Source organism: Hippoglossus hippoglossus, chromosome 10 (assembly GCF_009819705.1).
Source record: "Hippoglossus hippoglossus isolate fHipHip1 chromosome 10, fHipHip1.pri, whole genome shotgun sequence".
NCBI classification, from domain to species: Eukaryota; Metazoa; Chordata; class Actinopteri; order Pleuronectiformes; family Pleuronectidae; genus Hippoglossus; species Hippoglossus hippoglossus.
Genome location: NC_047160.1, coordinates 25677503 through 25690463, shown reverse-complemented (window position 1 = coordinate 25690463; position 12961 = coordinate 25677503). Strand labels below are relative to the sequence as shown.

The following is a 12961-nucleotide window of genomic DNA, read 5'->3' as shown; positions in this document are numbered from 1 at the left end:
CCTTCCTCCATGTTAGCAGATGGGACCAAACAAAAACATTTCAAAGTACACGTTAAATAAATGTTTGTCACAGACGGTTTCTGTCATTTTAAGTATTTCTTAACACACTGATGTTCAAGTTTACATGTTTCTGAATTTTCTTTACTCCTTTTTATACCTTTTGCTGGTTTTATGTTGTTTATGTTTTATTGCTAACGTGTTTTTATTGATCTCTTATTTCAAGTCTTTTATTTTTTTGTAAAGCACTTTAAGCTGCATTTGATGTATGAAAGGTGCTGGTTTAAATAAATGTACTACTATTATTATTATTATTATTATTATTTCATAAGTTTGGTTTTAATTAGTTCATTGATGATATAGAATATATTTCTGGTTAGAGGGAGGAAGAGGAGCTGCTTCTCTTCATCTTCATTTACATCTACGGACCTGACACATTTCTAAAAGAGATGAAAACTGTCTACAACCCAACTTCATTCAGACCAATATGAACTAATTAAGTTGAAACTAATACATTCGAAATGACAAAAGTATTTATTATATATTAATAATACCATAAACTCATGTTATTATACATTAATATAAATAATGTATTGATCCACAATCTTGTATTTAGACATCTGTCTTTACAGAACGGTGTTTGTTATAAAATGTGCAGCGTGCTCGACGGCAGAAGAACCTGAGATCTGAGAGTTTTCTGTTAGAACTGACCTGTGTTGTGCGTTTGGACGGATGTTTGTGTCGCTCTCAGGACACGATGTGTGTATCTGCGTGATATTAAAATGTCATCGCGCTCTAACAGACCCTGTTGTCATCTGTTTCCTTCTCAAAGCTCACAGCTGAAGTCCAGTGACTGACAGACACAACACGACCTGGAGGAGGATTGTGAGGTAGATGCATCGAGGACATGGCTTCGTTACGAGACATGAGGATGAGCTGGTGAATCAGCCGCTGCAGCTTCGAGGCGAACGAAGGAAAAAAGACCCACGGTGGATTCTGTCTGTGACGGTGCTGCTGTCGGTGTGAACGCAGCCTCCAGGTGACGCGTGTGTCCCGTGTTGTTTAGGCAACACAACACGTGACAGAAGTAACACACGGGATCAGAACATGTCCACTTTTACAGATACACCTGCGTCTCAGATCCTTGTTCTGTGTGTGGAGCTCATCTCATCTTTAAAGACTCATTTAACGACCGGTCGACCTCCAGAGATTTAACTTCTCACCCGACTGCTTGTAATTTCTTTCTCTGACCCAGATCAGATGAAACTGAGCACACTTCCGTTTTGGTTAAAGTGCTGTGGAGACGTTTCACAGGAGCTGTTGTCGTTTAATCTAAACTGAGGCGAGAGAGATGCAGGGATGTGCATGTGACGTCCAGGATGTCAGGCGTGGACAAAACAAACTCTGTGCAGGTTTGAAAATGATGCGTTCAGGTCCAAGTCAAAGTCAAAGTCCAGATTACATGTTTTGATTTTGCTGAGTCAAATAAAAATCATATTTGTGGCTCTGGTTCAGCAACATGTCTTTTCTCCTCTGTCGTTTTCTTCCTTTGTTCCACGGAGAGTTTGGCTCCTTCTTTAAAAACTACGGTGGCCCTGAGACGTCAACTCAGTGCAGATTCCACATGCAAGTAGACAAAACACTGGCTCATAATTAATTCAATACAGAAACATGATGCACGTGACAGAAACGACAACAGAAGTGTTTCCAGGAGAAACAAAGTGATGAGACGTGTTTAAATGATGAAGTCGGCAACTTGTCTGTGGTTTTAGAAAATGAGCAAAGTGATTAGTTGCAGTTTGGTTGTGTTGCATGTATTTGCTTGTCTTTACCTGCAGTGTGTTGAGATCTCAGGGTCACTCACAAACTCATATCGTTTTAAATACTTAAATAATTATTGTATTCAACCAGAACTAACTCTCAGCCTCCTCGATGCTCTAAAGACTTCAGGTGTGAAAACACCCTGAAAGTCAAAATCACAGTTTTTGTGTCTTGAAGTTTCAGTTCGTGCATCAGAAGGAATCAGGGGGAAGAAGTTGATTGGATGATCCAACATTCATAATCCAACACGGATAAAAACATGTCTCACAACTTTGATTTGAATTCAAACACTAAGTCAAGACTTTGTCGGAGTCGTGATAAAACACGTTACTAAGTTACTTCCTTCCTGTTTCCTCTCTCTGAGTCTCTCAGTTTCCCTGAAGTCGTCACTGAGTCGCTTATCTCACTTCTCACCTCCTCTCCTCCTCCAGCTGTTTTCTCTCTAACTGTATTTGTTTTATTTCCTTTTCATTACAGATGTTTTCCTCTTTGTGAAGGCCGTCTCTCAGCCTCTTCTCGTTGTAAAAGTTAAAAACAAGCGCCCCCTCGTGGCCGCTCGTCTCAGCAGTGAAGTTTGAAGACGATCAGGACGATCCTCTTGTACTCCTTCCTGAAGTTGTGGTTCAGGGCGCCGTAGACGACGGCGTTGAGGCAGCTGTTGAAGTACGCCATGAAGTAGCTGGCCGTGAACAGCCACTCCGGTATGGCCTGGCCCAACCGGGAGTCCAGCGCCACCGCCAGGCCGATCAGGTTCAGCGGCGCCCAGCAGACCGCGAAGAGCACGAACACCACGAACATGGTGAGGAAGTTGCGGAGGTCGTGCGGCTTGATTTTGGGTCGAGAGTCCGGCTTGACCCTCCGCCTCACCTGGATGACCAGGATCCAGATCCGCAGGTAGCAGTAGGTGACGATGCCGATCGGCAGGATGAAGTGCACCACGACCACCGTGATGGTGTAGAGCGAGCTGACCGACTGGGCGAAGGTGCAGGAGTACACCCGGGGGTCGTACTGCAGGGACTCCACAAACCAGTTGGGCACGATGGCGAGGATGGTGAGCGCCCAGACGAGCACCACGTAGCACATGGTGTTGCTGTTGGAGAAGAGCTTGTCGTACTTCAGGCTGTGGCAGATGTAGCAGTAGCGGTTGATGGCGATGCCGGTGATGTTGAAGATGGAGCCGATGACGCTGAGGCCCATGAGGAAGCCGCTGATCTGACAGTGGATGTAGCCGGCGATCCAGCCGTCGTGGAAGATGGCGGTCAGGACCAGCGGGTAGGGATAGATGGCGACCACCAGGTCGGCGAGGGCCAGGCTCACCACGAAGGCGTTTCCTGTGGAGCGAGAAGAGGAAGACGTGAGTAAGAAGAAATGATTCTGCTTCATATTGGAAATATGAAGCAGAATGTGTTTGAGAGGATTTGGGTAGAAATCAGAGCAGAACAGTGTTTTCTGACATCTTTACAAGAGAGAGGGAGACGGATCGTAAAAACCAGCACAACAACAAAAATCTGCAAAACACAGACAAAAACAAAACACTGAGTCAGAACGACTGAACACAAACAGGAAGCAGGTGAAGAGAAGCAGAAAACAAAACCATAAAACCAAACGTACATTCTCCTCCGACTTCACTTCAACAGCATCTGGATCATTAAACCTCCTCACCGACACTTTTTATGCCTCCAGCATCGTTAGAGGGTAATGAACACAACCGTCCCACTCCTGTACACACACACACACACACACACACTTTGTCCGAACACAAAGAGAGTTCACACTGATGGAGTACTGTTGTTCCACAGGCAGTAAACACTGGTTTTTATGGCAGACAACAGCTGTAACTTGGAGCTGAGGACCAGACCGTCTCGTTTCAGTTCGGCTGACGTGGTCGATGCAGCCGGGGAATTGAGACACAGCCGGTGTGAAGGAGGCATTGAACAACGTGGACAGTGACGGTTGTACGTAAATGACTCTTTGACCCCTAAATGACCCTTTAACTGTTTTACGTGTCTTCTCTGTACTGTTGTATTTCTATTGTGCTTCATGTAGCATCTTTAACAGGTGACTTTACGAATGTAATTTTAATAGAATATACGTTTTGCAGGTGAAATACAAAGGTCTCCCACTTGGGGAAATAAAGTTTGTGTTTGCTGATTCAGGAGTTTCTCTTTTTTACCTGTAACTGAACCGAGCTGCGTTTCAATTTTCTCGATGTCGCACAAAGTTCCTCTCAATGAAACTGTCCTGCTTCTGTGCAGCGTTTGTACGAGTTTCTATCTCACATGTATTTACTCTTCAGCGTTTAAACCATTTACTCAGTTTCCAATCCAGTGTTTTTCTTTCGTCAGCGTTGTGAGTTCTTTGTGTGATCGTCTTTTCTTCTCCTCGGTTTCCACTCACATGAACCAGAAGAAGGGCAGCAAACATAAATTTGCTTTTGCATTGATCCAGAAATGACACAGGTCATATGTTCGTTTTGCATTTAGATTAAAATCATTTGTTGTTTCTGCTGCTGTCATGACAACGTGTGTCGCTGGAAGGGTTTTGTTTATTTACTGTAAAGAGAAATACTCGTGTTGCATCAACGCACTCATCACAGTGACTTAAATATACACTGATGTATTCTTTAGTTAAAGATGAGATAATATTATTGAATGACACTGCATTGAATCTGTGGATGTGTTTCTGTGTCAGTGAGGTTTTATTACCTCAGCTAATGAGGTTGTGTTTTCATTTGTGTTTGTTTGTTTGCAGGATTACACAAAAACTACTCGACTGGTTTCCATGAAATGTTGTGTCGGGGTGAGACGTCACGAGAAGAAGATCCTGTGGATCCTGGACCAGAGAGTGGAAATATTTTTGTTGATTTCTCAGAGAATAATTCGTGGATCTTGAAAAATCTGATATTTACGAGTGTGTGTGTGATTTGGTGCAGATTCCAAATGGATCTTGTGAATTTAAACGTGGTTTCATCAGGAGACTGTTTGGACTCGGTGGAGGTCTGAGCTCTCTGAGGGATTTATGAAGTAACGTGAATCCTCTTGTGTACAATCCTCTTTGTTGAGCTCATAAACTCCTATTTTTTGTAATAAATCACCTTTTTAGTTCAGTTTTTATGAATCGTGATAAAACCAGAGCTCCCTGCAGATCCTGGAAACCATTAGAGATGAATGTTATTTCTCTGTGACCTGTTTCTTTATCTCCCACGTGTCACTTTATCGTGTCCCTGCCACCTCGACATCCTCCCTCACAGACGACCACACAGAACAGGCGTCGTCCGACCTTCACCTTCACACGAGGCTCCAGCCGACGCTCCGGTCGTCACTAACTGAACCTGAACGTCCACTCGACGCTTGTCAGCCTGAAACGCTCCGCTGATCGAGAGGTGCGTCTCTGCAGCTGCTGTAATTGGCACGTTTAGCTTGGAGCTTTTTATTGGCCCACGTGGCTCCTCGTGCCGGGAGCGCTCGTTTAACAACACCTCGTTCTACCTGCTTCAGCCTTTATCACCCCCCTCCCCCCCCACTCTGTCTTCATTGCGAAAGGGCCTCGTGGTTAACATTCTGGACGACGGGTCTTTGTCTCCTGCACGTCCCAGAAGCTGGTTAGAGAAGAGCTGTGGCTCGGGGCGCAGAGACGGGGGACTTGTCAATATGCATTAGTCCGTGCTTCTGTCTTTATTACTGCGTTTGCAACTATACTCCCGACAATATGGCTCCTCGCGTGTCAGCCGGAGCCACGTGTTAATGAGCCAGGAAGAGAAACGGTGCCAAGGGTTAGAGGTTCAATTCCCTGAGCAGTTCAGTGACTGAGGGAGACATTAAAGCTGCCAGGGTTGATCTCACTAGAACCATTTATACCCGTTGATTAATTCATAGCTTCATGCTTCAGATAAAAGTATTGCGGCCTCGTTACATATTTAAAATGTGTAAATGTTCCTTTAAATGCCAGGATGTGAAGGAACGTTACAGTATCAGGACCAAGCTGAAGAAAAGAAATTGAGAATAAAGTCGTAATATTACAAAAATGACGTCATAAAATTAATTTCTCAATTAATTCTACAACTTCATCTCGAAATATTCCGAACAGAGAGTCAGGTGTAATGATGAATTGAACCCGACCTGCTGAGCTAACGAGCCTGTTCATTAAGAAACACGATGAATTAACGAGCAGAGATTTCCATCAGACTCCTGTGATCTTTTCAAAGGCGTCGGTTTTTACACATTAAGGTGCAAATTAATGCAGCGGATCTAAAACCTAATAGCGTGATCTGCTGGAGGAGGAGCAGCCGCGTGAGCCTCGTGAACCTCCTGCAGCCTGATGGTCTTCAGCTGCTGCTGCACACACACACACACACACACACACACACACACACACACACACACACACACACAGACAGACAGACACACACACACACACACACACACACACACAGACACACAGGAAGACGCCTGCAGAGTCTTCTCCTCCGTCCCCTCACTCCTGACGTCAGCTCCGACAGCTGCTGCTCGAACCTCCTTCACGTACGACAGCAAACAGAGACAGAAACCATTGAGTTTCAGAGGCCATTTTTCTGTCTCACTCAACCTTTACTGACATTTCTGGCTCATACTGGAACGTTGTAAAGAAACGTGTGATGATAGTTGATAAACTTCGGACTTGAGGATCAGGTTCTGGGCTGATTTTACTTTCAGGCCTGTAAGATAACCAGATATCACTGCCTCCACCAAGGAGGTCATGTTTTCAGCCGCCGGCAGGTCACGTTGACGTTTCACAACAACCTCAGGTTATATTATGCAGCTTCCTCTCAAACCTGCAGGAGGTGAGTTTTTGAGGCTGCAGTGCAATGAACCGGAAATTTCACATTTCACTCCCACGATGAAAAACAAGGACAGCTGAGATTTCTCTTATTCCTGAGCGAGGATCTCCGGCTGTGAGGTTAAAGACGAGGGTTTGTTTTCCTCCAGCAGCGGCAGACGTGTCCTCTTCCGACACAAACACAGAGAATCAGAGCGAATGATGAAGTGTCCGAGCAGTTAAAGGAAATTAGACAAAATAAATCACGGCGCTGTGGCAGCTCCTCTGGATCATCTGGATCCCCGGGCCCAGATGTGCGCAGCACGAGGTCGGGCAGGTGCTCGGGATCGGGTCAGACTCGTCAGACAGGAAGTCAGAGGGAAAGCAGAGGCTGTGACTTCATGTCTGACGCTGAGGAGGAGCACAGCTGATGTTCACTGGGCCGTTGAGCTTCCTGCCTCCTGTTCTCACGTCTCACCTCTGCTCGCTGAGGATCAGGAACTTTTACTGATTGTTATAAAGTTATCCTGGGAGTATAAAGTTATAAAGAAGCATCCTGCTGTGCGTCCATAAGAGCAAGTGAGGCACATGCATTTCCCTCCAACCTCAGAGATATGAAGTAACGTGTGTCCACTGTCAACAGCACACACACACACACACACACACACACACACACACCACTCTGCCTCATTGTCAGTACGTCCATGGTTCACCAGGTTCCCCCCCCCCCCCCCCTGGGAGCTCAGCTACCTGACACACACTTTCACTTTCTTATTAAAACAGTGCAGCCAGAAAGTTTCCCCTCCGCTGGTTTCATATTCCGTCCAGAGGTTCAGGACAACATCCTGCTTCCAGTCACCAAACATCAAATCCTCTGACCCACGAACATTTACCAGACTCACTCACTGTGCACAGAACTCTGCAGAACTCTGACCCTGTGGTCCAAATGTCAGGATGCACCACAGACGCTCAAGTTTAGAATGAAAATAATGTGTTAAATCTTGAACCAGAATCTTCTTCTATTGAATATGAGTCACGTGCATTATAGTGAAGACTTGAAGTGCAAACTTCAAATAACTTCAAACTTGACCCAGATTCATCCAAATCCTTCGGGTTCTGTGATGTTTCTGCAAAGAGCGCAGCGCTGCTCCGTGCACACTATTCATGAAGCACATTATTCGCTCCTCGTCGTGAACTCGGTGGAATCATGTCGTGCCGTGTTTGCTCGGAGTGGCAGCAGCAGCGTCGTCCCTCTGTGACACGTAATTGTCCTTTAAAGACGTTGAAAATTACTTTGTCAGAGTAAATGGCCAATTTTCAAAAGGTGCATTATCTGTTTCTATAGCGACACAGCTCCGGCAGCGCAGTCACCCGCTGCCGGAGCTGTGAAGGGCTGATGATGGGGGGGGGCATTACAACACATTACATTACTCCACATGTTCCCTTAGAACCTGGGGTTAACAAGCAGGATCCATTCAGCACAAAATGAACTCAGCCGTCTTCCACTGAGACAAATATATGAATCAATTTATGACAACAAACAATAGTAGAGTGAAAAAGCTGCAGCCTCCACAAACTGCATCTGTTCCACTGTCGACCCATTTCTCTGTGGCTCAACAGCCCAAACAAGAGTTTCCCTCACAATGAATTTCATACACAACACAAAAGACACAATTACAAAACTTCCCCCTGTTTTTCTGGTGAACTGAGATCGTGTGTTGGACGAAGAGGAAACTAATCTGTTCAGCCTCAGAGGGGGAAGGTGGTCGGTTTGAAAACGTGGCAGCGACAACAACAGCAGCTTGAGATGAAGTGACCGTGGATTCAAACAGTGAAACAGAAAATAAAAACAATAAAACAACCACAAGTTCAAATATAACAGCAGCAGAATGTACTGGAAGAACCAAAAGTTAAAGTACTGGATTATAATTACAGACGCATCGATGTAAACACAAGAAAATGATTCCTAAAATGGGGACTTGTATTTTAATGACAGATTCAATTTCCATGTAACGTCATTGCTTTAGTTCGCATAAGTGATAATTGTTTTCTATCATTTTGAGTTAGTTTCAATAAATCTAATGATTTTGATCAAAATGACGTGTTTAAGTTGTAAATAGTTTAATTTTGTTTAGTAAAATCACTCCTCGTCCAAAACATCTGTTTCTGTTCTATCAAAAGCAGATGTTATCAAAAGAACAGTTGTCTTTGATCGCAGCTTCTCTATAAAGTTTGATAATCTGCTCGTCACAAACTGAGGCCAACTGGGTGAAAGTCGCTGCGACCTTCTGCCGAGAGTTCACTCATCAACATAATAAGTTTAGTTAGTTGAGAGCTTCGGGCTCGTTGAGATTCATCGGAGTTCCTCGGTGAGCTCGGCTGCGTCCGGAGATGTTGCGATGAGACTGAAGGTCAGAGAAGAATCACGGGCTTATTTCACGTGTAAATCCCCTCAGCGGGCGGCATTTCAGAGCCTCCTCCGTCTCCTGCTCGTCTCCAGCTGTCGGACCGGCTCAGTACAGAACCCAGAGAGCAGCCATCTGCCACCTCGCGTCCCCCCCGACCCTTAAAACCAACCCGACTCCATCTGTGGTGACATTTATCACAGAGACGTGTTTGACGTTCAGCTGATGAATCGGACCAGGAACCATTTCTCAACCAAAGTCTGGAACCGAGAGGAAACGTTTAGAACTATGGAGCCATGTTGAGACGAGTGGGTCCATGTCTGTTAGTGGCAGTCATTTGCATTGGAAGGAAACTGCAGCTTTGCAAACATCGGATGTGAACAATGCAGGTTTTAATAATCCATCCATCTTCTGGAGTGTTTCTCTCTCGCTCGCTGTGGGAACTGTTGTGCTGCTCAACCTTGCATAGAAAGGGCCTTGAGTTAATGTCTGTTGTGATACAAATACAATGTGAATCCCAGCTGATGGGGAGAGAAGCAGAGTTCATCCCACACTGGTCTCAAGTGAATCACATACAAAGACAATTTCACTCCAATTAACCCGACTCTGCATGTGTGTGGGCCGTGGGAGGGAGTCGGGGGCTGAGGGGTTCGAACCCATAACAACTGCACCAGCCGAGAGCGTTTCATGGAACCTGGGGAGCCCGACGTCGAACCGAATTAAAAACTGGCTGTGGGAGATTGTTGTTTGCATTCAAATCCATCTACAATAAATAGTTAAAACATGATTTCTGTTTGCAGCATTAAGCCAAGAACTCTCTGCTTCACGATCATTTAACTTTTGTTACGTTCAGTGAATTTCGTTCATGTTCCTATATTAATAAACCTCTTGGATCAATATGTTTTGTGTTTATTTAGCAAAATTTGGTGGAAAAACATGTCAGATTGTTCTTTTAAAAATTTAGAACACGATGTCAGTGCTTTTATCATTTATTATAGTTTATTGACTTAGAAAAAAATAGCGGTGCCTTCAGTTCAAGGGTGAAACAGATGGAAACAGATGTAGAAAGTGTTTCCAGTGCATGAAAAGACACAAACAGCAAAGACAACGTGTTTGAACATGAGACGGAAGTCTGATGTTCAGGTGAATGTTTCCATACGACAGAGTAGAGACAGAACATATAGACACAGTTGTGTTTACAGGTGTTTTTTGCTGCAGGCGCACTGAGCAGATTATAAATAAACGAGCTTTCCAGCAGATCCGCTCACACTGACGTGACGGGACTTTAATGTTGTTCAGGAGATGTGTTGCTGACGGGGCAGATGGAGACAGGTGACGGATGGATGAGTGGGCGCACAGGAAAACAGGGGAGAGGAAGGCAGGAGAGGAAGGCAGGAGAGGAAGGCAGGAGAGGAAGGCAGGAGAGGAAGGCAGGAGAGGAAGGCAGGAGAATTCAGCGGCAGGAGAAGAGGTAGATGGAAGAAAGGGGAACCGAGGGGAGGAAATGGGGAGAGAGGAGACACCTGACAGGGCCGAGGAGGGGGAGAGAGAAGAGTAATCAAAGGAGAGCAGAGAAAAGGTGAGGAGAAGGAGTCTGAAGGCAATGAATCAGGTGGAAAGGACAAGGGAGGCAGGAGAGGGGAGGGAGTGGAGAGGCAGGAGATGAAGTGAGACAGGAGTTGGGAAGATGGGGTAACTGGAAACAAGGGAGGAAGAGAGGGAGAGAAGAGAGAAGAGGGAGGGAGATCAGATGAATGAGGAGGTGGAGACGTGGAGAAAGTGCCGACGAGTTCCAGACCTCGTCGTACAGAGCAGGGTTCGGTTACACTGAGACTCTAAATTGACCTTGAGTGTGACCGGGCGCTGTCGGCTGGGATCTGATCCAGACCCCTTGGATAAGTGGTAAAGATAATGGATGGATGGATGGATGGATGGATGGATGGATGGATGGATGGATGGATGTCCATGGTGGTGCTATCATCCGTCAATTGATTTCCTGCCAGGACTGTTCACGTTGACGCTTCACAGGACGTTCGGCTTCACTGCTCCATTAAACTGTAAAAGGCAAAACAAGCCGTCAATATTCATACACTGTTGTACGAGTCCTCACTCTGAGCTTTTACTGTGATCTCTACTTCGAGGAGCGACTCGGTGGGAACATGCTGCTGAGTGAGATGTAACAATTAGGAGCCTGGATTGATTCCCACTCTGTGTTTGAGGCGTCCTGAGGTTATTGATGCCCAGCGGCGCTCTTCAGCCTGAGGCTTCAATCAGACTCACACATCGATTCCAGGGAGCGTCCGACTGGGGCTTCACTGATTTTAGTTTCCAAAAGTCCTTGACCGAGAGCCAACGTGGCAAATCTCCCAGTCTGCAGCTGCAGAGCTGCTCCGACCGTCTGGAGCGTCAGCGTCACCGGTGTCAGACGCTAACGCTGACAGATCTCCTGTCAGAGCTTCTACAAAACACAACACGCCAAACGAGCGCCGGGCGTCCGGTCGCCTGCAGCAGCTGAACGTCTCAGTGTCCTCGACTCACACACTGAGCAGCAATCTGGTGAAGTCGCTCGTGTGACGGAGGGAGACAAACGCAAAGATGGAGAAAGTTACAGAAGCAACATTTGTTCTTTTGATCGTTTCAGCCTGAGCAGAAAACTTCAGATCACATCACTTCATCATCAGGGAACAGGTGCAGCAGCTACTGACTCACGTTCACACACGTGCACACACGTTCACACACGTGCACACACGTTCACACACGTGCACACACGTGCACACACGTTCACACACGTTCACACACGTTCACACACATTCACACTGTGCATCTATGTTCAGCAATTTCTCCATCATCACTCACACAGGAATCCCGGGAATCAAACCACCGACCCTCTGGTTAGTGCGCTCTACCCTCTGAACAACAGTAATGCAGGTGCAGTGTATCATGGTGTAAACTGTGTCTTCCAATAATAATACTTTCTATTTCACTCTAGAGTTTAAAGTGACATTTTAATATTTCTGAATAAAATCCCACATTTCTTGTGCTAGTTTATTTGATAAATGTATAAAAATGTATTAAATGTTTTACACTCAAGTTCTTACACTTTGTTTTAAGATGAAACTATTGGAATATTGTTGAAATTATGTTAAATATATATGAACATGCAAAGAGTAAAAAAAAACTAAAACCAAAATTTTAAGTGAAAAATGTAAATGAAACTAACTCACTGGTAATAAACGTAATAATGGACATAATAATAATACATATATATAACATGGAACCATCAGCCTGTAAGGGAGCAGCAGCAGCTTCTACCTGCTTTCCTGAGCTTCTTGTTCCTGAACACGGACACGATGACCAGCAGGTTCCCGATCACATCCACCACGATGGTAGTGATCAGGACTCCGGCCAGCAGGGTCACCGCCCAGGGGAAGGCCTGCTGCTGCGGGCCCGGGGCCCCCTCCTCCCCCAGCGGGGTGGAGTTGCGCGGCCCCAGGGTCCCCCCCACCATGGTGGGCTCATGGTCCTCCAGGGACATCAGTTGCGGGAGGTGCCTCGGGTCCACGAGTCGCATCGGGTCGCGGAGGGTCGGTCCGTTCAGCATTACGCACGGCGGTCAGACTGCGCGCACCGGGGATCTGTGCGCGTGGCCACGCGGCACCGGAGCGACTCGTCCTTCAAGTCTCGGACCCGGACATCACGTCTGTGTCTCTGTCTTCTGTTTGTCCCGGTGTCCACACGAGCAGCTTCACCGTCACCGGACACAAGGGGGGGGAATCAAGACATCTCCCGCGCGCAACGGAAAGACGCACGGAGACGCGTTTAAACACGAGCACGTGCCACGAGGTTTCCGGTCTGTTCCCATTCAAAAGAGGCCACGCGCTGTTCTCTGGGCTGGAGGGAAGTTCCCGCGCTGCAGCTTCTCATTCACAAATCCCTGATTCATG

At 46.2% G+C, this 12961-nt stretch overlaps 1 protein-coding gene across 1 annotated transcript; it reads right to left on the bottom strand.

Moving 5' to 3' along the window:
• Window positions 1–2305: 2305 nt before the first annotated feature.
• Window positions 2306–12647, bottom strand: mtnr1al (melatonin receptor type 1A like). Its single transcript, XM_034597220.1, has 2 exons — window positions 12330–12647; window positions 2306–3149 (listed from the first exon to the last, which is right to left on the bottom strand). The coding sequence occupies exons 1-2, from the start codon at window positions 12616–12618 to the stop codon at window positions 2380–2382; spliced, it is 1059 nt and encodes a 352-aa protein (XP_034453111.1). The 5' UTR covers window positions 12619–12647; the 3' UTR covers window positions 2306–2379.
• Between the last annotated feature and the right edge of the window lie 314 nt (window positions 12648–12961).